At 56.9% G+C, this 25,967-nt stretch overlaps 2 protein-coding genes across 6 annotated transcripts in view; one reads left to right on the top strand and one right to left on the bottom strand.

Moving 5' to 3' along the window:
- Window positions 1-322: 322 nt before the first annotated feature.
- Window positions 323-6,100, bottom strand: DOK2 (docking protein 2). 4 transcript variants are annotated; one of them, XR_008210748.1, is made up of 6 exons: window positions 5,873-6,100; window positions 4,116-4,397; window positions 2,992-3,088; window positions 2,593-2,771; window positions 637-1,828; window positions 323-588 (listed from the first exon to the last, which is right to left on the bottom strand). XR_008210748.1 is itself a non-coding variant. In XM_052701897.1 (5 exons), the coding sequence occupies exons 1-5, from the start codon at window positions 6,047-6,049 to the stop codon at window positions 1,100-1,102; spliced, it is 1,464 nt and encodes a 487-aa protein (XP_052557857.1). In that variant the 5' UTR covers window positions 6,050-6,100; the 3' UTR covers window positions 323-1,099. The 4 variants fall into 4 exon arrangements, 1 of the variants encoding a protein (XP_052557857.1); XR_008210749.1 differs by having other exon boundaries at window positions 323-540; XR_008210750.1 differs by having other exon boundaries at window positions 323-458.
- A 1,269-nt stretch (window positions 6,101-7,369) lies between these two features.
- The window catches only part of XPO7 (exportin 7), a 30,148-nt gene continuing 11,550 nt past the window's right edge, over window positions 7,370-25,967 (top strand). Inside the window, exons 1-12 of one of the 2 annotated variants that reach the window (XM_052701839.1) lie at window positions 7,370-7,480; window positions 15,836-15,982; window positions 16,407-16,500; window positions 17,258-17,424; window positions 18,498-18,563; window positions 20,879-20,983; window positions 22,344-22,509; window positions 22,973-23,046; window positions 23,319-23,438; window positions 23,641-23,787; window positions 23,907-24,079; window positions 25,047-25,240. In XM_052701839.1, coding sequence (XP_052557799.1) covers window positions 7,463-7,480; window positions 15,836-15,982; window positions 16,407-16,500; window positions 17,258-17,424; window positions 18,498-18,563; window positions 20,879-20,983; window positions 22,344-22,509; window positions 22,973-23,046; window positions 23,319-23,438; window positions 23,641-23,787; window positions 23,907-24,079; window positions 25,047-25,240 — 1,471 coding nt within the window. In that variant the 5' untranslated portion in view covers window positions 7,370-7,462. Of the gene's footprint in view, window positions 7,481-15,835; window positions 15,983-16,406; window positions 16,501-17,257; window positions 17,425-18,497; window positions 18,591-20,878; window positions 20,984-22,343; window positions 22,510-22,972; window positions 23,047-23,318; window positions 23,439-23,640; window positions 23,788-23,906; window positions 24,080-25,046; window positions 25,241-25,967 lie in introns of both variants that reach the window. The other variant, XM_052701838.1, reaches the window with a different exon arrangement.

Below are 25,967 nucleotides of genomic sequence, written 5' to 3'. Positions count from 1 at the left end.
TTCAACGTGTGATAGATGGATTGATACGCGGCTTTAATCAGTGTAATATATAAAGCACTTAATTTGCCTTATTAAAAGTCTGCACTTTGGATTTTCAGGCTTCAGGAAATTAACTCAAGCACCTAACCATTTATTTGATTGAGAGAGAGCATAAATAATTCATGGCTTTCGCTTTGCCTTGGGTGGAAGAGCTGTGGGGTGACGGGGAACGTTCCCCAGCGCCGGGACGCGGCGGCTCTGCTTGGGGATCGACTTGGATGCTGTGCAACGTGCATCCCTGCAGCCTGCACAGCCTGCAAGCCGGCCCTTGTGCCATGCAAGGTGCATCCCTGCAGCCTGCACAGCCTGCAAGCCGGCCCTTGTGCCGTGCAACGTGCAACGTGCAGCGCCAGGGCTGTGCATCGCGGCCTCTGCGGCGCGGGGTGCGAGTGCTTGAGGCCGTGCTCTGCCAGCTGGTCCTTATGGTGCAGGATGTGCAGCCTTGGGACGTTCAACAGCACCCAGCTCTTAGAGGGAGGGATGTGCGTCAGGCATCCAGCCCTTATGGTGTGGGATGTGCATCCCTGGGATGTCCATCAGCGTCCAGCCCTTATGGTGTGGGATGTGCATCCCTGGGATGTCCATCAGCATCCACACTTTATGGTGCAGGCTGTGCATCCCTGGGATGTCCAACAGCACCCAGCTCTTAGAGTGAGGGATGTGCACCCCTGGGATGTGCCTCAGCATCCAGCCCTCACGGTGTGGGATGTGCATCCCTGCAATGTTCACCGCTACCCGGCTCTTAGAGTGAGGGATGCGCCTCCCTAGGATGTCCATCGGCATCCAGCCCTTACGGTGCAGGCTGTGCACCCCTGGGACGTTCACCACCCCCCCAGCTCTTTGAGGTACGCGCACCCCTGGCTCCGTGCTTCCTTACTCCGCCCCTATGCTGTGGGGCACGCACTCTTTGGGTCCACGCTCAGCCGGGCTCTGGAGCGCACCGTGCCCCGCTCCGAGTCCGGCGGTGCCGACCCCACAGCGCGGGCGCGCAGTGCCCTCCAGCGGCCGCAGCTGTCCAGATGTGCACCGCTGGCGATGGGGCCGAGCACCCCGCGCTCTCTCACTGCTTGTTCCTCTTCTTGGCCAACTGAAAGACCACGTTGTCGTACTCGGTGTCCCCGAGCCACTCCTTGCCCTGCCGCAGCGGGACGGCTCTCTTGGGCATGGCGTAGTCGTCCCGCTGTGGGTTGTAGGGATATTTGTGCCCCGAAGGCTCCTCGGGGGCAGCCTGCAGCCTCCACGCTTCGCCCTTCACCTCCTGGGGCTCATCGTAGACAGTGTGGGCGCACGCACCCTCAGGCTCATCGTAGATGTGCTCCGGTTTGGCGCGGGGACGAGGCAACGGCGGATGGCTGCTGGCCTCTTGTATGCTGTCATACAGCGGATCCGGAGCATCGGCGGGGCCCTGCAGGATGCTCCCGAATTTTCCAACCATCAGCGACTTGGCGATGGTATCGAAGGGAACGGCGTACTCCAATTCACCCACAGCATCCTTCCTCAAGCCTTTCTCCGGAGCTTTGGGCCCGGCCGACGGGGCGGTGTGGATCAGAGGGCCGCGGGGTTCGGTGTAGACGCTCTTCGCGCGGTGCTCCTCGTGCTCCTGAGCCCTGTCGGGGAGCTGGGTGGGTTGGCGAGGCCGTGTGCCCTCGTCCCCAGGGCCGCCCCGTTCCCGTTGCACGGCGATGGCCGATTCGATCACCTGGAAGATCTCGTTGCCTTGTCTGGTCTCAAACTCGAAGTTCCCTTCGCCGGAGGCGCAACGCCGGCCGGCCTCAAAGGAGAAAGTCACCTGGAGGAGGGGAACTGCATCATCTCTCCTGGGAAGGGAGGGGTGGAGCCTGGGGACGTGGAGGGTGGGGATGGTGGCGATGGGCTGCTTGGACTCGGTGATCTCAGGGGTCTTTTGCAACCTCAGTGATTGTGTGGGGACGGCGGTGATGGGTCAGCAGTTGGATGTGATGATCCTAGGGGTCTTTTTCAACCCTAATGACCTTATGGGCATGGTGGGGATGGGTCAACATTTGGCTTGATGACCTTAGAGGTCCTTTCCAACCTTATTGACCCTATGGGCACAATGGGGATGGGTCAACAGTTGGCTGGATGACCTTAGAGGACCTTTCCAACCTTAATGACCCTTATGGGCACAGTGGGGATGGGTCAACATTTAGCTTGATGACCTTAGAGGTGCTTTCCAACCTTATTGACCCTATGGGCACAATGGGGATGGGTCAACACTTGGCTTGATGACCTTAGAGGTGCTTTCCAACCTTATTGACCCTATGGGCACGGTGGAGATGGGTCAACACTTGGCTTGATGACCTTAGAGGTGCTTTCCAACCTTATTGACCCTATGGGCACGGTGGAGATGGGTCAACACTTGGCTTGATGAACTTAGAGGTCCTTTCCAACCTCAACGACTCCAAGAGCGCGGTGGGGACGGGACGACAGTTAGACTTGATGACCCTGGGGGTCTTTCCCAAGCCCAATCATTTTACAGTTCCACGATTCCCAGTCCTCCTCCCTCACCATCCCACCCTTTGAGCATCCCCAAACCTTGTCCCTCCCGAAGCGCCGCAGGAAGCGGTAGGGCCAGCTGTAAAGGACATCCCTGCTCTTCACGTCCCGCAGCTCCAAGGCTTCCTCGCCTGCCCGCAGCACAAAGCGGCCCCGCAGGCGGCAGCGCTCCGACGACTCGGTGGCCCTCAGCGTCACCTCGAAGTCGTGCTCCACGCCTGGGGACGGGAGGAGGAGGGGACGTTTGCACCGTGCTGCAGCTCACAGCCCCGGAGGGGAAGCGGAGTCCGGCTGATAAAGGCGAAAGCCGCAACGAAACCCAGCCCAGCGTAACCGCAGCGCAGGAAAAGCAGCCAAAGGCCACTTCTGCAAGTCGTGCTGCCTGCAGGACGCCGCTCACCCACAGACACGGCCTCCTCCCCACGCCCAGACACTCGCCTTTGTGGGAGCTGTACAGGGAATTTTCAGCCATGGAGAATTCGCTGTCGGAGCTCAGCTCTCTGTCCTTCCCCACTGCCTCTTCCTCCTGGCTCCTCTGCAAGGGAAGAGTCAGGGCTGAGCCATGGCTCCCACACTGCTGTCATCCCACCCATCTATACCCCAATGGGACCCAGCAGACCTCACAGCCCTGTTATCCCATCCATCCCTATCCCAATTTGATCCAGCCCACCCCACAGCCCAGTTACACCATCCACACCCTGCACGGATCCATTCCCCAAATGGAACCAGCATCCTCCATGCCAAACTTATCCCACCCATCCATACCCCAAACGGATCCATCCATACCCCAAATAGATCCATCCATCCCCCAAATGGACCCAGCATCCCCATGCCAAGGTTGTCCCACCCATCCATACCCCAAATTGACCCAACCATCCCCCAAATGGACCCAACATCCCTCATGCCAAGGTCATCCCACCCATCCATACCCCAAATGGACCCAACCATACCCCAAACGGATTCATCCATCCCCCAAATGGACCCAGCATCCCCATGCCAAGGTTATCCCACCCATCCATACCCCAAATAGATCCATCCATGCCCCAAATAGACCCAGCATCCCTCATGCCAAGGTCATCCCACCCATCCATCCCCCAAATGGACCCAACCATCCCCCAAACGGATCCATCCATACCCCACATGGACCCAGCATCCCCACACCAAGGTCATCCCACCCATCCATCCCCCAAATGGACCCAACATCCCTCATGCCAAGGTCATCCCACCCATCCATCCCCCAAATGGACCCAACCATCCCCCAAATGGATCCATCCATCCCCCACATGGACCCAGCATCCCCACACCAAGGTCATCCCACCCATCCATCCCCCAAATGGACCCAACCATCCCCCAAACGGATCCATCCATACCCCACATGGACCCAGCATCCCCACACCAAGGTCATCCCACCCATCCATCCCCCAAATGGATCCATCCACCCCCCACATGGACCCAGCATCCCCACGCCAAGTTCATCCCACCCGTCCACCCCCCAGAAGGACCCGTCGCCCCCAATACCCCGATCCCCCCACCCACCCATGCCCACATCCCCCAGCTCTCACCGGGAACGCCAGCTGGCACAGCCTCCTCACCCACCCCTCCGCCTCGCCGCCCTCGGCCGCCATCAGGTAGCGCTTCTCGGTGGTCTCCAGCAGGAACGGGGCCGTGGCTTTGGGGCAGCCCGCCTCGCCGCCCGCCTCGGCCACGTGCACGCAGTCGCTCAGCTTCACCAGGCGCCGGCTGCTTTCGCCTTTGCGCGGTTTGTGGGCGCTTTCGAAGAGCTCCAGGCGGGCGGTGGAGCGGGGGGTTTCGCGGTACAGAACGCCCCAATACTTCTTCCATTTCTGATGCGGAGCAGAGAAAGGAGGCAGGGTCAGCAGCGCTGCTTTCGCCCTTCCAGGGAATTTCAATCGGCCATTGGTGCAAAACGCTCCGTGATCAGGGCGGCTCGTCCCCAAAATGCCCGCGTGGGCCCTGGGGGTCTGGGCAGGGTGGGGAAAGCATCTCCAAGCCCAAGCGCAGCATAAGGGAGACGGGGTCCCTGTGCTGCAAAGGGGAACTGAAGGCTGCTCAGCATCACCCAGCCTGGGGGGGACGTGGGGAAACCATCTCCATGCCCATGGAAACCCCTTACCATGGAAACCTCTTGTTCATGACATCCCCCTACCCATGGAAACCCCTTATCCACGGAAACCCCTTATCATGGAAACCCCTTACCATGGAAACCCCTTACCCATGGAAACCCCTTACCCTGGAAACCCCTTACCATGGAAACCCCTTACCCATGGAAACCCCTTACCCTGGAAACCCCTTACCCTGGAAACCCCTTACCATGGAAACCCCTTACCCTGGAAACCCCTTACCATGGAAACCCCTTACCCTGGAAACCCCTTACCATGGAAACCCCTTACCATGGAAACCCCTTACCCTGGAAACCCCTTACCTGGAAACCCCTTACCATGGAAACCCCTTACCCTGGAAACCCCTTACCATGGAAACCCCTTACCCATGACATCCCCTTACCCATGGCACCCCCTAACCTATGGCATCTCCCTGACCATGGAAGCCCCTTATCCATGGCACCCCCTGCCCATTGCGTCCCTCTTCTCATTGCATCCCCCCACCCATGGCATCCCCTTACTCTCGGCACCCACTTATCCATGCCTTTCCCCTGCCCTCTGCACCCCTATTCTCATTGCATCCCCCCACCCTCCTACCCATGGCATCGCCCCAAGATCCATGCCCCCCAAAGGGCTTCCAGCTCCCCATTTACTCCCCTGTTCCTAAAACCACCACCTTCAGAGCAACCCCAGACTCACGCCCTCTCAGCAGGCACGGAAGTTCGTTGCATTTTGCATGGGAGGTGTGCAGCCCCAGAGGAAGCTTTGCACCCAAACTCACCTCCTGCAGGGCTCCAAGGGGAACCTGTGGGGCCCAGCAGCCCGAATTGCTGCACCTTTTGTTAAAGCCAAGCTCCAAACCCACCCCATTTGCTCTGCGGCTCCCACATCCTGCTGGCTGCTCATCCTCCCCACCCAGCGTGGTGAATGACTCCTTCCTCCTTGCACAAGAGCAGCAGCCACCGCCGCCGAACCGCAGCTCCCTCTGAAGCAACGGCGCATGGGGGCTGCATCGCTTTGCGCCTCACCCCATCCCGAGAGCAGCACAGGTGCTCTGCTTGCACTGCATCTCTTCACGCCGCATCCCAGCACCGAATCCTCCAGCTCAAGGATGCTCGGGGTGCCGCACATCCCGCTGCCATTGCTTACAGCCCCCCTGAACCCCAGCAGGAAGCCCCCCCCCAATGCTGCACCCTCACCTTGCCGAAGGTCTGCTGCAGCTGCAGGTGCAGCACGCCCTGCTTCACCACCGCCTCCTCCATCCTGCAGCCCAGAGCATCCGTCTGTGCTGCCCCTCTGTCACTCGCTGTTCCCCAGCGCCCCGTCTGCAGCGATGCCACGTGATGTGTGGTTGGGTGCTGCTGTTTCCTCCCCATGCTCAGCTTCCTGCCTCTGCACCGTTACCATAAAGGGCAGCCGGGTGCGCAGCTGCACGCGGGGCCCTGAGAAGCTGCTGGGGTGGGAATGGGGACCTGAAAAACGGGGGGGTGCGCTGGGGTTTGGGGGGGTGGGAGCCCGTGGTTCGTCTGCAGCGTGATGCTGCTGCTCATCCTGCGCTGCAGGCTGCCCTGGTGCATGGCGTGGGGTGGAGGTGGGCATGGGTTGGCAGGGGGTCTGTAGGATTGCTGCTCACGGTGCATGTGGGAAATGCAGCCTATGCATGGTGCCTGTCAGCACATGCAGGGAATGAAGCCATCTGGGTGTGCAGGAGGTGCAGCGAGCCGAGAATGCATCCCTTGGTGCATGCAAAGCGTAGCATCTGCTGGTGCACGAAGAGCATTACAGACCTTGCTGCATGCAGGGGATGCATTCTTCAGTGCAGGCAAAGCACCTCATTGGTTAGTGCACGTAGGAAGCATGCACATTAGTGCACGCATTGCGCCTCAGCGCTCAGCGCATGCATGGGATTCTCTGGTGCTTGCAGGGAATACATTCTGGGTGCATGAAAAGCACTGCATCCCTTGCTGCATGCAGAGGATCGCCCGATGCGTGCAGGAAACGCGTCCATTGGTGCACACGGAGCACTGCAGCCCTTCAGCGCATGCAGGGAATGCATCCCCCGGTCCCGCAGAGCTGCGCCCCAAGGCGCGCTGCACAGCAGCTCCGGGCGCTCCTCAGCCCTTGCGATTTCACCCTCGGGCCACGCGGGGGCAGCATCCCATGCACAGAACTTCCGCGGGGGGGGGAGAGAACGGGGCCTGGAGACACCCAGCAAAACCGCGCCCCGTGCTTTGCGGAGGAATTTGGGGGCGGCGGGGCGGCGGGAGCGGCGGGGGCACGGCGAGCACGGGAGCAGCACGCGGGGACGAAAAGGGAGCGCGGCCCCTTTAAGAGCGATGTCAACAAAGCGCGCCCCTCCCTCCGCGGCGCCGCCGGCGTCGTGACGTCACTCGGCCGCAGCGGGCGCCGCGCTGTTCCCGTCGCGCTCCGCTGGGGGTGGCTGAGGCGGGTGGGCGTGGCTTTGGCGAGTGGGCGTGGTCAAGGGGCGGCAGCGTTCAAGTGGTTGGGCGAGGTCAATGGAGTGGGCGCGGTAAGAGGGGGTGGGCGTGGTCAACGGCGGCAGTGGTAACGAGAGTTGGGCGTGGTCAAGTGAAGTGGGCGTGGTTAGACGGGGTGGGCGTGGTCAAAGGTGTGGGCGGGAACGGCGCAGGCGCCGAAAGGCGGGAGGGCGCGACGCGCACGCGCATTGAGGCGGCGGCGCTGGTGGCTGAGGAAGGGGTGGGGGGGGCGGAGGCGGGCGCGTGCCGGGCCCGGCGGAGGCGGAGGGAGCGGAGCATGAATGGAGCAAAATGGCGGATCATGTGCAGGTGAGGGGGGGCCGCGGACGGCCGGGGCGCTCGGGGAGGCTCCTCTCAGCCTTTCCGGGCCATCGGGGGACTCCGAGGACGGGCTCCGGGCCGGTTGCGGCCTAGCGCGGCCTGCTCTGGGCGGGCGGCGGTGAGGCTCGGTAGGCCGCGGCTGGGCCTGGGGCCGAGGGATGCGGCGGGGCCTGAGGGTCCCTAACGGCCGGGGCGGTGCCGCGGGGCGGAGCTCCTGCAGCTCGGCCCGGCTCCTGCAGCGCGGCCCGGTTCTGCAGCGCGGCTCCTGCTCGATGCCCGCCGCCCGGCCTCGCCGCTGCCGGGCCCGCCTCATCCCTAGGACAGAAGTGGAGCGGATCTGCCGTGTGTGAGCCCGGGGGTGGCCGCGTTGTTCGGTTGCCACGCAGCCGCTTTGCTGAAGAAAGGCCGCGTTTGGGTGCCGTGCCGTTAAAGCCGTTGAGCTGCGCGCTGCGGGAAGCTGCTGCTGTCGTGGTTTGAAATCCTGCCTCCTCGCTTTGCTTTTCTTTGTTAAATATTGCGTTCAGCAAGTGGGAGTTATGCCCCGTCCATCCCTGGAGGTGTTCCAGGTCGGGTTGAATGGGGCCCTGGGCAGCCTGGGCTGGTATGAAATGTGGAGGTTTGTGGCTCTGCGTGTGGCAGGGGGTTGGAGATTCATCATCCGTGGGGTCCCTTCCAACCCTGGCCGTTCTGTGAGTTACAAGCGGCCAAACGGGGTCGCGATGGCCGCGTTCGGCTCTATGGAGTTAAAGTTTAAAGGCTGCAATGTGGGAGATGCTCCGCTCGTGGGACTGGTTTGCAAATAGAGCTGGGGCAGCTGCGGCCCGGCGTGGTTCCTGCAGGGCAAACAGAGCTGGAGGAGTCGCTCAGCGTTACAGCTGTGTGTGCTCTGCACGCTGCTGATGGTCTGTTTCTTCTCTCTGCTCCAGGTGCAGCACCCAGGGAGCCTCGTGTAGTTCCTTTCGGCACAGAGGTTCCCTTCAAAACTGACTCTGGATGTGTTGGGCCTGCAGGAGGCGGTGCTTTGTGTGAATAGATTGAGTTTGGGGTGAGAGGTCTTTACAGAGAGAGCAGTGAGGTGCTGGAACAGCTGCCCAGAGAGGCTGTGATGCCCCGTCCATCCCTGGAGGTGTTCAAGGCCGGGTTGGATGGGGCCCTGGGCAGCCTGGGCTGCTGTGAAATGTGGAGTTTGGTGGCCCTGCCTGTGGTGGGGGTTGGAAATTCATCATCCTTGAGGTCCCTTCCAACCCTGGCCGTTCTGTGATTGTGTCAGACATCTTGCTGTCACCTCACAGCCCAGCCCCGCTCGGCATGGCTGGGTTTGATGAACTTAAATCTCTGTTGCATCCTTAATGATTTTATGGCCTGAACCGAGCTGCACCGCAGTCGCTGAGTTATCCTGCAACGTGTGCTGCCAGTGTGGATAATGGGGAGAGCTGTTTCAGTGGCACATGCTGTGGGAGTTGGCCTTGTTTTAATAGGGGCCGCCGCTGCCAATAAATGCTGGCGGCTGGGAGCTGTGCAGAGTTCCCAGGGTTTGTGAGAGCTTTGCTTTGGGCGTCGTGTGCTGGCAGGCTGGGCTTTAATCGGGCTGTAGGGGAAGGGTTACGGTGCCTGGTGGGCACACAGAGCCATCGCAGAGGTAATTGGCAGAGCAGTGAGAAGGAAGGTGAGCCTGTAGAGCTTTGCGAGGGAGAGATCGCAGCCTCACGGGGCTTTGGGAACTGGAGGTGATGCAAACTGAGCTGCGATGCCCTGGAGCTGCAGCTGGGCGCTGCTGAGCGGGAGGAGGCTGCTGGGTTTGTGCTGTGATGCTGAGGCAGCAGGAGTGCAGCCGGCTGTTGTGGTGGGGCTGAAGGGCCCCACCAGGTGAATTGCTGCACGCCAGCTTGCCCATCTGTCAGCTCACGGGTGCATATTGCTGATCCCAGGCTTGGAAGCACGGCCTAAACTTGTTCGCAGAGCAGAGCAAGCAGCCTTTAGCTCTGTGGGCAAATGCAGCCCTATTCCTTTATCCCACCGCACGGTGCAAACGGATCTGTTCATCTTTGCTTTCTGCTTTCCTTACGCTTGGATGTTTTCCCTGCTGTTGCCCTGAGATGGGATTTGTGCTTCCTGAGAGTGAATGTCCCCACAGGAGAATGTTTGCTGGTAATTAACGCTGTGGCTCTGAGTGACTGTTGTGAGCTCTGTTGTGACGAGTGACTGTGCCACGTGGAAGCCGTTCTCAGTTCTGTGCGAGCCCCTCTCGCCTGCTTGGGGTAACCTGGCTGTGAGCTGAGAGGAATGAGATGCAAGAAGAGAGGCACTGAGCTGCTGCTGCTATAGAAGAACGTGGAATCTGGCATCCCAAAGGATTTGACCGTGTGTTACCTGGCTGCGGGCTCGGTTTGGACGTTGCTGTGTGTTGGATCCTGCTTTGCAGAGGGTCGGCAGCAGGCAGGTTGCTGCTTTCGTCTCAAAGCCATCATGGAGGAAACCTTGATTTGCATTGGGATGGGCATCGTTTGGCTCCATCCCCACGCGTGGCAGAGATCTGCAGCACTGGGGGCACTGGCTGTGCTCAGAGGGACAGCAGGAGGGCTTGGAGGGGCCTCGGTTTGCTGCCGTGCTTAGAAAGCATCTCCCAGCCGGCGCTTCTGGAGGTGCTTTGCTCAGCTGGGTGCTTCCATCCCCAACAGGAGCTTTGTTCTCCCTTGTTTCCATATTTTAGAAGACTTTGGTCATTTTGGCTCAAGCACAAAATCAAATTTGGCTTTAGAAGCCCACAGCGCACAGAGGGAACCCTGGGCCGTGCGCTGCGTGGCTCCGTTTGCTCTCCTGTAACCCCGCACCTGCTTGGTACAACACAGGCGCAGCAATCGCTTGCAATGCTTTGGTTTAGCTCAAGGTTTTCCCTCCTGGTGTCCCTGCTCCATTGAGGGCTTGTATTGATCTCAGAATAGCCAGGGAGGGGAGGTGCGGGCTGCCTCCACTAAAAATAGAGCTGGCAGCAGTTGTGTTGCAAATTAGTTGTTGTTGTTTTAACCGGGCTCGGCACCCAGGCAGCAAAGGAACAGCAGTGGTGTTGGGTTGGGGCCGGAAAGCAGAGTAACTTTGTGATTGCTGGTAACGCCTCCTTGCCCTCAACGCTTTCCAGAAGCCTGCAGGGCTCAGGTCTGCTGGAACAGAGGCAAACTTCGATTTTTACCTCTTCCAATTGTCTTTTTGCTGGTAATTTTCTGCTTCTGGGGCTGTGCTTTCGTTCGCTGGTGGCGAATGCTCTGTGCTCTCCTGCCGTGTGACTCGGTTGTAAGAATCTGAGAGTCACGCTGTCATCTGGGAGTTCCCTCTCCTCGTCCAGCTTTGGTGCATCCCTCCCACAGCAGCTCTGGGCGCCCTCAGCCGAATGCAACCAAACGGGAGCCAGCGGAGCAGGCGCTGCACAGCAGACGCACGGCTGGATGCTGCCATGGCCCTACGGAGCAGCCAAGCAGTGCTTGGTGAGCAGCACTCGCCCCTCTGCTCCCATCTGCCGTGTTCCCACGGAGCGGGGCTGCGATTCCTGCATCATCCCCACGCTTTTCCTTGGGCTCCTGTTGGAAAACTCGGTGCCCTCGCAGCACCGACCGCGCGGTGTTTGTGAAAGCGCTGATTGCAGGAGTGAGAGTCCAAGGACGTCGTGCTGGGAAATAGGAATTGTGCTGTTTCTCTCGTAGCAGCAGATAAACGTCTGTAGCTCAAACAGGGCGCCGAAGGTAACCTGCAATGCTTTGCTGACTTTGAGCAGCGCCGGAGCGGCTTTAGAACTTGGTGTGGTGGAAAACACGCTGAGCTCTCGGATTCGTTTTGGTGCAGAGGGTTTTTGCTGCCTCCCTCGGCTCAGCGTGGTGGGAGATGTTTGTGGAAGAGCTTCTCCTCCTCCCTGCCTTCAGCGCCGTGTTGCTCCCACGTGTGCCCTGTGCTTGCTGTTTCCTCATTTCCTGGTTGCTGCTCGTTAGGAAACGGCCGACGTTTGCCAAGCGGGAAGCCTTCAGGTGAGCAGGGAACATTCAGTCCTCAAAAAGAGAGGAGGAATTGCTGCAATTTCTGAAGCAGCACACGAACGTGGCACATAAATAAGAAGGAAAAGAGATGGCAGTGACTCATTCTCCCATACAGAGGTGCTGCTGCCGCCCAGCCTCCCGTTCTGTTCCCAAATGGAAGGAGCCCTGCGTTGGGCTGCTGTTCTCTGCCTGGGCCCTGCTGGGGCAGAACCAATCCCTCAGCTGCTCTGGGACATGGGTTTGTATCTGCTGCTCCCGCAGCGTCGGTGGGCATCAGCAGAGCTGTGTGCAGCCGCACAGCCGTGCCTGGAGGGAGCAGAAATGCAGAGGTTGCTCTGACTCTTCGCCCGTCAGCCCCTGAAGAGCAGTCAGCTCTGGGGCTCTGCGTCCTGTTTGCTCCCTTTTGCTCTCGGTTCCTCAGCAGCTGAGCAAATCCTGCTGGAGCAAAGCCTTGGTGGAGCAGCGGTGTTTATTTGCAGCCAGCTGAAATATTGAAGGGTTTGTGCCGTGTCTCAGTGGTTTCTCCAGTTGCTCAGGGTATCAGATCCTCATTTTGAAGCTCCGTGGGATGGAATCCATCCCATTCTGGGCGCTTTGTTGGCAGTGCTGGCTTACAGGGGTGTCAGTGCTGCTGTGGGGCTGCACGGCGAATAGCAGGGCTGGGCCTGAGAGGAGTCCCCTTCAGCTCGACTTGAAGGCCATTCATCATAAGGAAATAAACGAGAGCTCTTTAGTGATGCCCTGGGAGATGCCTGGAAGCGTTGCTGCACTAAATAACTCTTTGAGATGTTCTGGAAGGGTGTGAGTGAAGTTTTCTTTCTCTTGTCAGCAGCATAAATGGAAACGGGCCGTTTCTAGTTGAGATTCCCTTAGCAGTGAGGGCGATGAGCCACGAGCCCTGGGTTTCACAACAGTGAGCGCTCAGGAGATGCATCACCGTGCTCCTCAGTGCTGAAGAGTTGAATTGCTCCCTTTAAAAGCTTTTTTATTCCTGGTTGAAAAAGCTCAGGTGCCCCGAGCCGCTTCTGTCACTGCTGCCATGAGTTTGGTAAAGCGCAGTGATTCCCAGCCCTGACCTCAGCATCATCATCACCATCATCTTCCTCCCAGGCCAGGTAATGCCTGCAGCTTGGGGGTCAGGCAGCTCTCACTGCGTGCCCTCTGCTTCCCAGGCCTCCTCTGCTGGTGACACACAGGAGGAATAAGTTGTGACAACGGGTGGATGTGCTCAGGGTGCTGATAACGCTGAGCACAAGGAAGGACCTGTGGCTCAGGGAGGCAGGAAGAAGGCAGGAGGAAGGAATGCCTGCCTTGAAACAGCATGTGAGCGCCTCCAGCCGTGCTCATCCTTCAGGGTGACACCCAGGCGGCAGCAAAGCTTGGGTGGCTGTGCTGAACCTGTTAGTGGTGTGCTGGGGGCTCCCCGTGCTGCTCCATCTTGGGCCTGCCGAGCACAGCCTTCCCTGCCTGAGATGGGAGCTGCCAGCGTGCTGAACTCAAACCCTACTGAACTGAACCTGCCTGCAGCTTATTGCAACCCCTGGATGTAAAGAGCGTTGCTTAAGCAACCGTGTAATATGGGATCGATTCCACAGCCAGCCCCCAGGGGCTCCTTTTTAGGTAGCTGTTGCATTCCTTGTAGTGTTTATCATTTTAAAGATGATCGCACGTTGTTTATCTTCACCGTGGGGAAAACCCGGCGCGGTGATGAGTTTTATTTGCAGCTCGTGGTAGAAATAAGATTGATGGGTTGCTTTTCTTCTGCGTTCTGAGCTTCAGAGCTGCTCTCGGCAGGCAGGAATCCAAGGCCAAGATCTCATCAAGAGGCTGCTGTGTGCGCAGGGCAACCGGCCCTTGTGGAAGATCCCTGTTGTGGATCCTGCCCGTGGGTTTGCTAAAGCCCCCAGCTTTGTTGTGCTCAGGGTGAGAAGAGATGCAAAACCAACCCCAGAACTGCGAAAGGAACCTTGCCAGGGTTCAGAAAGAGGCCGGTGCTGTCACAAATAGGTGAACACAGGGAAAGGGTGTGGGGCTGTAGGCAGCGACGCCACGAGGTGTCTGAGCTGAGGAGCCTTAGCACAGCAGTTGTGTGAACACAGCTCAGCGTTCCTATAAGTGCTCTGGGCTCACAGTTGAGCTCAGTGCTGCTGGCTGGGGCTCCAGCTTGTCGTTGAGCCTCGGTGCAGCACCAAGTGTGGGAGAGAACGTGGACCGAAGGGCCTGGGCTGCTGCAGGAGCTGCGGCTGTACCAGCATCCCACCAGAACCCCAGGCTCGCAGTGCTCTGCCAAAGGCAGCAGGGGAGGTTTGGGAGCCCGGGGCTTCCTGCTGTGACTCAGCACCTCAACGCCAACTCGCTGCTTCTCCTTCCACTGCTGTCCCCATGTCCCCAGCAGCCTGGGCCTGCTGCTGCTGTGCGCCCTCAGACCAGAAGCTGGCCGCCTTCTCAGGCGCCCTGCAGAATCTTGCTTTGTAAATCATGTTTTCAGATCCCCCTTGCTCTCGAAAGAGCAAAGAAAACACAGGTGTTGGTCAGCTGGAATTGCCCTCGGTGCCATTTTACCTTTGTGACCCTCAGCAAAGCCCCGCGTGCCGGAGCCTTTCCGTGCTTCACAGGCTCTGCTGTCTCATGCTTTAGTGCTTATCTGCAGCACGCAGGGCGCTCGCACTGCCTGGTCGTTACACTGAGTGCTGCCTTTTTATCTTGCCTGAAGGAGAGGCGTTGCTGAGGTGCTCCCTGCCTCCTTGCTGCCCCAGCGTCGCCGTGCAGGAGTGAAGCTGGCTTCATTGCTGCCCCTTTGGTGGGGAGGATGATGGTTTACCGTGGGCAGAATGAAAGCTCCCCACATGCAGCCTCGGCTCGCTCTTGGCGTCGCCCTCCCAGGCTTTGCTGTTTCTCTGTGTGCCACCTCTGCAGCTCTGCTTTTGGGGACAGTGTGCAAAAGAAGCATGGAGCGAAGATCAGCTGGAGGTCTGGGCTGCTGGGACGCTCAGGACGGCTCACGCAGCGCCACAGGAGGTGGGATGGGTGCCAGCAGCTGGCGTGGACACGGAGCTGCTGGGTAACTGGGGGCAGCTCTCCTGCATCGGTCACTTTTCACCTGGAAGCCGTGCTGCAGTGGCTGCAGCATCCCCTGACGGCGGCCCTGACTCCTGGGTGACCTGAGGAGGTTCTGCTGGAGCCCTGTGAGAGCTGTGAGGCTCTGATGGAGTGAAGGTGGTGTGTTCTGCACGTGGGCTGGCTCAGGTCCCAGCCGGTCCCAGCCAGGCTGAACAGAAGCCATGGGGCAGTGCTGCTGAGCCCCACAGCAGTGAGAACTGGAGTCTGTTGGAGCTGCGAGGGCCATTGCGAGGAAGCTCTGTGCCTGAGCTCGAGGAATTCCTGCAGGGGGTGCAAAACTGGCCAGAAAGAGCTCTTAAAAGGACGAGTGCTTCTTGCCAGAGGTGTCACACGCTCTCTGGAGCCCTTTTCCACTAGTGGCAGTGGATCCTTATGGGGCAGTGCTGGGGAGCTCTCTGCCAGCCACGGGTTTGCCAGAAAGCAGTGAAGTTGCACCCAGGACTCATCTCCTGGGTTTGAGTTCCTTGCCCTGCCTCCTTAGCAGGAGTAACAAAGGCTGCAGGGTGCTGGGGGCCTTCCTGCAAGTCTCTTGGGGAGCCCACCTGCAGGACTTAGCAGCAGATGTGTTCATTACCTGGGAAAGGGCAACCAGGGTCCCTCCTCGGGTCTCTTGTGATGCTGTCTCATCTGGTGGCCTTGGCAGCATCAAAAGCTTTGTGTGAAGTTGCTGCAGTTGTGCATGAGGAGCGTTGGGCTGCGCGCTGACCCTGGCACGGATGTGGTTTTGATGTGTCCAGGAATACAACAAGCAGCCAATGCTGTCCTGCTGTGCAAGCAGCCCTACAGCAGTGGGAAAAACCTGCTTGTCAATCCAGCAGGAAGAACCTGAGGGAGTATTGATGTCCATCCACGGAGCTGCTTTTTAGCTGGGACGCCTTGGGGGAAAACCATCTGCCTGGCTCAGGGTGAATATTCCCCAGCTGTTTGAGCACAGCCTGCCTGGTGCTTTTATTTCCCTTCACAGAGGCAGCCATCGCATCGTTGGTTCTCTTGTGCTTTAGGTAGCTCTGGCCTGCAGTGCTGAAGGCTTCCTCTCAGTCCTCCCAGCATCCTGGGGTGCTGAGGTCTGTCGCTCTGCCCCGCCAAGGGAATCCGAACAGAGATGGGGGGGTCGCCGCTGCTTGGCACAGAAACAGCTGTGACAGTGCTGTCAGTGAACTGCAAAACCTCATTTCTCATCTATTTTTCCTCTCTGTTCCAGAGCCTAGCCCAGCTAGAGAACCTGTGCAAGCAGCTGTATGAGACCACAGACACTGCGACACGGCTGCAGGCAGAGAAGGCCCTGGTTGAGTTCACCAACAGTCCCGACTGCCTGAGCAAGTGCCAGCTGCTTCTAGAAAGAGGGAGTGTATGTAAAGCAAAAACACCTCCAGCGGGTCTCAGTCTTCTGGACGTGGATGGGGCTGCTGGCCCCGCGTTCTGTTCAAGACGGACACGGCTCGCGTGTCTGTCCTGATCTGTAGGCATCCTCTGCCAAGGAGAGCGTTGGCACGCTGACGGCAGGCGCTGCAGCAGAACCAGCTGCACGTAGCTGTCAGTTGTTGTGAGCTTTGCTGCGTTCTTTGCAGGCTGCCACCCAGCCGTGCCAAGCTTCAGATCGAAGGTGTTACGAGGGCGGGGGGGGGGGGGACGGTGCGTGCACAGAGGTTCAGAGGACGTAAAACCAGTATCTGAAAGCCGGATTGCCAGCAGGCAGCTGGCTTAGCATCCAGCACTGCCGCTTGATGCTCCTGTTGTGAAATGTGCTCTCAGTGCCTCGTTTCTCTTCACAGTCGTCCTACTCCCAGCTCCTGGCAGCTACATGCCTTACGAAACTCGTGTCACGCACAAACAACCCGCTACCGTTGGAGCAGCGAATTGATATCCGTGAGTACAGGGCTTGGGTTTGCAGAGTGAATGTGAGAAGCTGTTGTGCACCTGGGAAGCTTTGTGCAGCCTCCTGTGCCTCACACTGAGGCGTGGGGGGGAAAGCAAGGATTGTCTTGCATGGAGTCTCCTGGTGGAGCTCCAGGTTGAAGTTGTAGGGCTGAGGAGACGGAGGGGATTGGTGACTGTGAGGCTCGTGAATGAATCCTGGACACTTTCCCTTTGACCTGAACGCACACGTGCTGTTTCCCCTTCGCAGGGCATGCTTTCCAAAGTGAATTTTTTCTGGCTCTCTGGAATACAGGCAGTGTTTCCTAAGGGAGCAGCCGTTGTGTCGCAGCGCTCTTCCCTGGATTGTGGCTGATGCTTCCTTTCCTCCAGGGAAGGGCTCTGAATCTGCTTTCCTTTGTAGAAGTGATGCAATAAACGATCGTCCCTGAGATCTCAGAAACCTTTCCAGCTTCCCTCCCTCCTCACACGTGGGCACAGAGGATGGGATTTAAGCTGGTGCCACACAGCGAGGCGCCTTTGGGGGAGGAGCTCACGCCTGTCTGCCTGCTTTCCAGATCTGTCCCACAGCTCTCGCGCCTCGAAGGCACAAACAAAACCCACCTTTTTATCCAAGCCACTGCTGTGCTCATCTTAGGGTTGATTTTTTATTTCCTTTAAGTGCTTTCACAAAGATACTTTGATCCTAACACAGCATCTCGGCTCCAGCTGCCGTGTTTTTGTCTCAAACCTCTTCTCTGTGTTCCAGGAAACTATGTGCTCAACTACCTTGCCACCAGGCCGAAGCTGGCCACGTTTGTCACACAAGCACTGATCCAGCTGTATGCCAGGATCACTAAGCTGGGCTGGTTTGACTGTCAGAAGGATGAATACGTCTTCAGGAACGTGATCACAGATGTCACAAGGTTCTTGCAGGTCAGAATTTAAGATGAATGCACGTCTTGTGGGATTTGAAAGTCTCTGCGTTGGCTCTGCGTTGCTCTGCAGCTCTGTTTGGTCTTTCATTTGATTTGCATTTGTTGACTGAACACATGAGGAGTGACTCCAAGGCTTAAAGCTAAAAAATCAACCTGCTCTGCCAGCTGTCCTCATTTAATCTTGATAGCAGGGAGGTTTCCCAGTGCCTTCTGTATAGATAGGGTGCAAACACTGAGCTGCTGGGCAGCAGGTGGCTCCCATAAAGAGGTGGTGAAGCCCCAGACCAAAACGTGCCTGGATTTGTGTCGCAGGTGAGTTTGGTCTTGGAAGTTGGAAGAGATCAGGGCAGTTTGAGCAGGATGTGCTGAGCAAAGTGTGGAGCCAGGGGAGGAAGCATCGCTGGTCAGCTTCAGAACAGGAACTGGGGCAAAGGAGCAATGCAGGTCACTTCTCTGGGGCCATCTGAGTGGGCTGCTGCTTCTAGTGAGGAGGCATCTACAGCAGGCTCCTTTCACAACGGGGCCCCTGTTGGCAGGCTGCAGTGCAACCAGAGGCCAAAAAGGCTGTGAAGAATGGGCTCCCTTCCCTGGGAGATGGGCCGTGGGGCTGCTGCTCCTGTTATTCCAGGTGTGCAGCTCAAAAAGAAGAATTCTTTTCCCATAGTTGCCACCTGACAGCTCTGGAGCCACCCTGATGTCGCAGAATGTCTGCACAGCTGCTGTTAAAACCAAGGGAACTGGTTTAAAAATAAACCATCGTCGTCACCAATCTTGTCAGGGTTGGGGTGTGAAACAAACACGGGGATTAAGCTGTTAAATAAAAGGAGCCTGTTATTTACGAGCTCACATCGCCACGTTCCTCATCAAACCTTGTTCATAAGATCAGGTCGTTCCTAACTGCATTTAAATTCTCATCTGATGCTGCTCCCAGGCTTCTTCCCTTATCCAGGGATAAAGCAGCTGTAGAGAAAGATGTCTAGGAGTCTTCCATCAGAAAGAGCTGTGAGTGGCAGTGATGCTTGCTGAAAGCAGCCCAGCAGTAACTCCTTTCCCTGTCCCCTCCTTCCTCAGGATAGTGTAGAGCACTGCATCATAGGAGTGACAATCCTGTCCCAACTAACTAATGAAATTAATCAAGTAAGTGCTACAGCCTTCCTCAGTGAAGTAAGTGTCCAATTTTCTCATTCATATTGCTGTGTCCTGCCGTGTCTGTGCCTTGGTGGGGGTTTTTGCTTGTCTTTCTGGGGGTTGTTTTTGCCTTGTTGGTGTGGGGAGCATCGCGTAGCGGGTGGGATTTTTTTTCTTTTCTTGTTTGTTTCTCACCCAGTCCCATAGCTGGGCATTAAGATGCTGCTTCCTCCCGGCCTGAGGAGCTGTGTTGTTTCACTGGCATCTTCCATCTTCTCATGCTTCCATGTAACCTTTTGAGATCAGAAAGGAGGGAGCAGCGAGTCCAGGCCCAGAGCATCAGGACATCGCTGCCGGCTCCCCTGCTCAGCCCCTGTGCGCTGTTACAGCTCGGTTCTTGTGCCAGGAGAGACAAAACAAAGAGGGTCTGTCAGGTTGTGGAGGCTTTGAAAGCAGCCTGGTCGCTCAGTGCTGGATTTTGGCCCCTTCCCAAACAGTTCAGGGTCATGGGGTTGAGGAGTGCTGTGGCTTTGCTTGGTGCAGTCTTGCATCGCTTCCCTGCCGAGTGGCACAGAATTTGCCGCAGCACCGTTGGTGGCTTCCACTGCCCATAGAACTCAGTGGGTTTTGCTGATTATTTTACTTTTAGTGTCTAACTAAGGAAAACTGTAACTTCTGCTAATGAATGGACAAATCCCAGCACCAGAATGCATTGATCCGCGTGTGGGGTTTGAGAGATGATGACGGGCAGTGTCCAGAACTAGAAATGGTGGAGGTGTTTTCCTGGCCAGGTCAAAGCACCAGTTTGGTTTGAAAACCAAAGCTGAAATTAAAGTTCAGCATCTCTGAGCTTCCCGAGCCCTTCTCTGTAATCTGAACAGCATCTGCAACCATTGCAGACCCAAATTCACTTTCTTAAGCCTGCCCAGGTCAGTAAATCCCAACCTGCAGCTCCTCCTGCCTCGCTGCTGCCGCAGTGTCCTGGCAGTGAGTTCATCTGCACGAAGGAAGGTGCTGCACCTCCTCACACCAGGGATGGAGGGGCTCTGCCTGCTCCCCCAGTCAGCATCCCTGCAGGGCTGCCCTTGTGCTCGCAGCAGCCATCAGCCACAATCTGGCACCCGTTCCACCTCCCCGCTCCCTACAGGTGGATGTAAAAACAAACAGAAAAGCAACGAACTCAGAGTCTGCGCTCAGAATTCCCTTCCTAAAACCTGGCGTTTCAAATCTGCCTCAGCTTGCTGGGCATTCCTGTGCTCTGTGCTGGCCCTGCGCAGGGCTGCATCCACCGACTCATCTTGGAATGTCTCAAAGTGCCACTGCTTGCACAATCGTCCTTCTGTCCTCATTCCCACTCGTCAGAGCGGGGTCAAACACACAGCAAACAAACAAGCAAAAAAAAAATATCCCACCTTGCCCTCAAGCTTTTCCTGGTAACTGTTTAAACTTCCATTTCTGTTATGCAAGAGCAGGAATTGCTGAAGCTCTGTTGACTAAAGCTGGTGTTCTAAAAGCTGGCAGCACAAATGGAATAGAGCGCTTAGGAACTGTGTAGAGCTCTCAGTTTTCATCCTGATTTGCCTGGAGGTGCTGCGTGCCTGCAGGAGCTCTCTGAGTTACACCCTGTGCTAAAGGAGAGGGAAACTCTTGTTTGCTGCAGGCAGGGAGGTTTGTAATGGCTGTGGGAAGCCCTGCTGCTCTGCCCATCGCCGAGCATCCCGCGCTCAGACGAAGCAGCCTGCAGAGCTGCAGTCTGTGCTCACTGAATCGGTGCCTTTGTCACCCCCTGCCCAGCAATCTGTGTTGATCTGCCTCCCAAACCACGCGTCACCTTTTATTCCAATACGATCCAGGCCTGCAGTTTGGGACAGACACTGAAGTGCAAGCTGTGTGCTGCTGGTTAACTCTGCTAGTCTTGTTCCCGTCTGTGCAGGTGCAGGAGGGGATGTTGTAAGTGGCCTTTTAATTGCTGGTAGTTGACCGAGTGTCTGCCCAGCGGCTTCAGGTAGGATCCAGCCCTCAGGGCTGCTTCACAAAGCAGCGCTCGAGTTGCTCCGTGATTCCGTCCCGTTGCAAATTCCACCTGCAGCCCTGCTTTGGAGGGGGTTCAGATGAACTGGAGCGTAACCCAGGGATCCAGCAGAACGGGGTTGTAGGTGAGGGGTTCCACTGTGAGCCAGCAGTGCAGAGGAGGGAGCGCAGAGGGCACTGTGTCCCCTGGTGCCGCGCTGGAGGGAAGCCTTGGTGTCCCCAGAGCTGCTGTGTGTTCTGCTGGCCTCGTGCCACCTCTGCCGGTTCTAAGCTCTGCTTTTCTCTCTGCCCAGGCTGACACGACTCATCCTCTGACCAAGCACAGGAAAATAGCCTCTTCCTTCCGGGATTCATCTTTATTTGATATTTTCACGCTGTCATGCAATTTGCTGAAACAGGTAAGGAAGCCATCGGTTCCTGGGGGCTGCGAGTCGGGGCGGCAGCCTTTGGGCTGACATTCCTTCCAACCCGTCCTTGGGACTCTGTGTGCTCTGTTCTGCTGTTTAGGAAAGCTTCCACTTGGGTTTATGTTATCTGTGCAGCAGTTGCACAGATTCGAGTGGTTCAGCTTTTATCCTTCCAGCTGAACGATGTGTCGGCGTTGACAAATAGCACAAAGAGCCAAAAGCAGGCTTTATTTTAAAGATGGTTTAAAACCAGCAGCTCTCGTTCTGCCAGTAACAAAGCGGGGATGTGGGAGTGATTTGAGCTTCTTTTTCTTACCCTGATTTCCAAAGGAAGCACGGCCTGCACAGTTACACTGGTTTTCATTCCTTGTGCCCCCTGAGCAGCTCTGGTAACAGCTGAATTCAGCTCTTTCAGCTGAGGATGTATTCGAGTGGGCTTCCTCCACTTTTGTGAAGAGAAGCACCCGGCCGGGTGGCTGAGCTGAGGGTTGGAGCGTAGTGCAGCCTTGCTGGTGTTTGTGGGAGGCGTTGAAGCAGGACTGGATTTATCTGAACGCCCAAATCCTTTTGAGAGTAACAGGAGATGCTCTGGGCTGCCAGAAAGCAGCGACGACGCTTCTGTCAGCATCCATAAAGCAGCAGGCAGTCAGGCAGCCCCAGAAGAATCCCCTCATTGTGGAGGGAGTGAAGAAGACATTGCAGCCCTGCTGGCACGGCTCTTGGCAGTGTCAGCACACTGCAGTGTTATTTGCAACGCGCTTAAGCTGGGAGAGGTTTGTTTTGTTTCGAGCACAGAGCAGTGATAGAAAGCAGAGAGAGGCCGGCCTGTCCCCGGAGCGCAGCCCCGACTGCTGCATTTCAGCTGCAGTGAAACCACCTGGCGTCTCAGACCCACCGAGTTCCTTGTGCCACTTGAGAGTGCGCCAGAGCTCTGCAACTGGAGCGGGGCTGATACAGATCAGCTGTGCAGCACAAGTGAATGCACTCCTTTCCATCCGAGGGCTGGGAGGAGCCACAGGATTCCCTGCTGCCCGGTGCTTGTCAGCACAACGCGGGTTCTTGAGCTGAACCTCAATAAGAGCTTCTGTATCTCGGGAATCTCACGTAGAATTGCACGCTGGCAGGCCTGGCTGCTTCTCTCCTGTGCAGCACAAAGCAGGTGGCAAAGGAAGCCCTGTGTTTACCCACCTCGTGTGAAGACTGAGTGTAGATGCTGTCAGTGGGGCAGCAGGGCTGGCTGCTGTGTGATCCTTGTGGCTGCTGCGTCCCCGTGAAGCTGAGTTGGGCTCCCAGCCTCAGCCGTCGCCTCGATTTTCTTACCTATGCTTTTCAAATCCTCCATCTCTTACAGGCTTCTGGGAAGAACCTGAACCTCAATGATGAGAGCCAGCACGGTCTGCTCATGCAGCTTCTAAAGCTCACTCATAATTGCCTGAACTTTGATTTCATCGGCACGTCGACGGATGAGTCCTCAGATGATCTTTGCACTGTGCAGATCCCAACCAGTTGGAGATCAGGTAATCCTGCTGGGGGAAGAGGCCTGCATGGAGGCGGACCAGACTTGAGGAAGCCTTTCTGCACTGGTACCCGCAGTGCCAGACGTAGAGGCCAAGTCAAGCAACAGTCCATTATTTAAGGGGAAAAAAAAGAAAAGGGAAAAAAAAAGCTATAAATAATAAGTCAGCTCGTCAGCTGTTCTTCACACCCTTCCTCTTCTCACCAGGCGTTTTGCAGGCAGTCCCTCTGGCTGCTTTCTTAAAACATTGCCCTGTAGTTTTGTCCCAGCGCCACAGAGCAGCTGGTTGATTTCTGGAAAAGCCAGAAAGCAAGCGATGTAAAAATGTAAAACCCTTTGGAGACGTTGAGCGCAGCGCCCTGTGTGACAGCACACAGCTCGTCTCGGTTTGGACACACAGGCCTTGGGCTTCTGGCAAGCAGTGACTGGAGCTGTTGCCAATGCAGCATTCTGTTCTGTTTCAGCATTCTTGGATTCTTCGACCCTTCAGCTGTTTTTTGATCTTTATCATTCCATCCCTCCTTCGTTTTCTCCTCTGGTAAGTGGGCTGTTGGTGTTCCTTACGGACTCCACAGCCATGGGGTCTGTGGGGCTCATCCTTGCTGTGGGTGGAAGGTGCCAGAAGGACCTCAGGAATTGTTTTGGTGGCGCTGCTGGGCGATTCCTGCCCCCGCTCACTGGGCGTTCGCTGCAGCAGCTGCACCTTTGGAATCCATTCGCAGAGAGATTCCAGAGGTTTGAGTTGAGGGTGGCTTCATTGCTCCTTCTGGTGCTCTGACCCCTCCTTTCTGCTCATCCCTGTCCGTTCAGGTGTTGTCCTGTTTAGTGCAGATCGCCTCTGTACGCAGATCCCTCTTCAACAATGCGGAACGAGCAAAGTTTCTGTCTCATCTCGTTGATGGAGTCAAGCGAATACTGGAAAACCCTCAGGTGAGAGTTTGAGCGCAGGCACTGGGATTCTGTGCTCCCTCTGCTTCAAGTTCCTCCTCCAGCAGTGCCTTCTAATGCACGCATCCCACCTTTGGCACTGGGGACAGCGGGGCGACGTTTTGCCGCTCCGTTCCGTCCCATCTCTGCCTCTTCCCCTTGCTGAGCGGTGCTGTTTCTCAGTTCTTTCTTTTTCCCCTCTCAGAGTTTATCAGACCCAAACAACTACCACGAGTTCTGCCGATTGCTGGCCCGATTGAAAAGCAATTACCAGCTGGGGGAGCTGGTGAAGGTGGAGAACTACCCCGAGGTCATCCGACTCATCGCTAACTTCACCGTGACCAGCCTGCAGGTACGAGGTGCTTCACCTGCCCTCGCTGGCTGTTGCACTTCCTGTGCTGCCGAAGTCAAAACGAGTGGATAAAATAATCACAGCTCACTGATTTCCTTTCCTTTCTGCTGGCTCTTCAGCACTGGGAGTTTGCACCAAACAGTGTTCACTATCTGCTGAGCTTGTGGCAGCGCCTGGCGGCGTCGGTGCCCTACGTGAAAGCCACCGAGCCTCACATGCTGGAAACGTACACACCTGAAGTCACAAAGGCCTACATCACGTCCAGACTGGAATCTGTGCACATCATACTGAGGTATGGAAAGCAGAGAGATGGCAGTGCTGCTGCTGCAGGCATTGGGATCTGGCACAGGAGGCTCTGGTGCTTCTGTCCCGAGTTTTCTGTTAGGAGCAGATGTGGCTGCAGGAAGTCCTGCGGGTCACCAGAGGGTTTTTGGGGGAAGCTTACCTTAATCTCACCTTCTGTCTACTGTCATGCTGTGTTAAACATGCATCTTCTCAGCTTTTTTTGTTCCTTTAGACCTCAGTCACTCTCGTGTTTGAGGTCGATCCGGGTGGTTTCAGAGGTGCTCTCACACCCCCCCAAATGGCATAATGCCATTTGCACTCCGAATTGCCCTCCTAACAGAGAGGGGGAAGCACATAAAAAGTGATTCTGTGAATTTTCCATCTGCTGTAGGATGGCACAAATCATGCCTGAAAGTCTCCCCTTTACTTTGAATGGGAAGGCAGCCTGGAGGACCCTGCTGCAGTGCCTTTGTTTGCCTGGGATGAGTTACACCTTGTGTTTGTATGGCAGGCATAGAAAAGTAATCTGTGAAGGGGAGACAGATCAGTTCATCCCTCCTGAGGTACCTGAGGAAGCACGGGTGGAACAGCAGGTCTATTTAATTTTGGTGTTGGCAGTGCTGAGGTTGATGCAGTTAGAGAGAAAGGGAGCTGAAGCATGAGGAAGGATGGAAAGCTTGATGTAATAAAGACAGCCAGACAGAGGAGTTGTTGTTGGCGCTCAGCTAACCATCTGTAAGCAGAAAGGTGTAAGAAGAGCTTGCTCTTCCCAGCTCCTCGGGGTCCCTGCACCCCAACCACTCCTGTTTTCCTGATCCGTGGCTGCAGCAGCGCTCAGGTCACCACATCAGTGGGGGCAGCTCTCTGCCCAGCGCAGCGCTTGTGCCCAGGGCAAGCGCCTCCGTGGGCTCATCTTCAGGTTGGGCCGCCGCTGCCTTTTCAGTCCTCATCCGAGCCGCTCTCTCGCCACGCAGGGACGGTCTGGAGGATCCCCTGGATGACACCGGCCTGGTGCAGCAGCAGCTGGATCAGCTCTCCACCATCGGCCGGTGTGAGTATGAGAAGACGTGCGCTCTGCTGGTGCAGCTCTTTGACCAGTCGGCCCAGTCCTACCAGGAGCTGCTGCAAAGCGCCACCGCCAGCCCCATGGACGTTGCCGTGCAGGAAGGTGAGCTGTGGGAGAGCAGCGCTGCCAGCAGCCTGCAGTCCTGCTCAAATCCACACAGGGCGGTTGGATTTTGCACGTGTTTCCCTTGGGGAGGTGTCGTGTGGTACGGAATATTCTTGGCTGTGGGCAGACGTTGCCAACAGGCACAGCAGTGCTTGCTGGAGGTGCTGCTGTCCTGTAATTTGACTGCACACCTTTCTGGGGGAACGATTTCATCCATCTGCCTGCCGCTCTCACACTGGTGGGTTTTAAGGACGTTCTCTGATCCACGTGATGGGTGATGAGCCGTACTGCTCTGCCTTTTGTGCGAGGGAGGGTGAGCAGCATTCGTCTGAACAACTCTGCCTGGGATGAATAACTGGGAGAAAGCTGCAAACCTCTGAAGGGGAGTCTGTGTGCAGCACAGGGTGCTCTGCCATTCTTTGGAATCCTTTCACATCAGCCACAGGAAAAGCAGCACCTTTCTTGAGATGCGGCTACGGCTGTGTTTCGCCCCTTTCTCTACAGCACAGCTGGCTTGCAGGCCCTCCTTGCAGAAATCGGGCACATCAGCATGAGTTTAGAGACCACAGCTTCCTTCCGAAGCAGTATTTGATCTCTTGCAGTGCCACTGTGTGGGCAGAGCTCAGTGATGCTGATTTCTGCAGCAGACACATGGATTTTGACAGGAGAAGTGCTGCCTGCTGGCGCTGCGCGTGTTTAAATAACACAGGATGCGCTTTTACGA

This window comes from Tympanuchus pallidicinctus, unplaced genomic scaffold (assembly GCF_026119805.1).
Source record: "Tympanuchus pallidicinctus isolate F22 unplaced genomic scaffold, pur_lepc_1.0 scaffold41, whole genome shotgun sequence".
Classification (NCBI taxonomy): Eukaryota; Metazoa; Chordata; class Aves; order Galliformes; family Phasianidae; genus Tympanuchus; species Tympanuchus pallidicinctus.
This window is presented reverse-complemented; position numbering and strand designations above follow the sequence as displayed.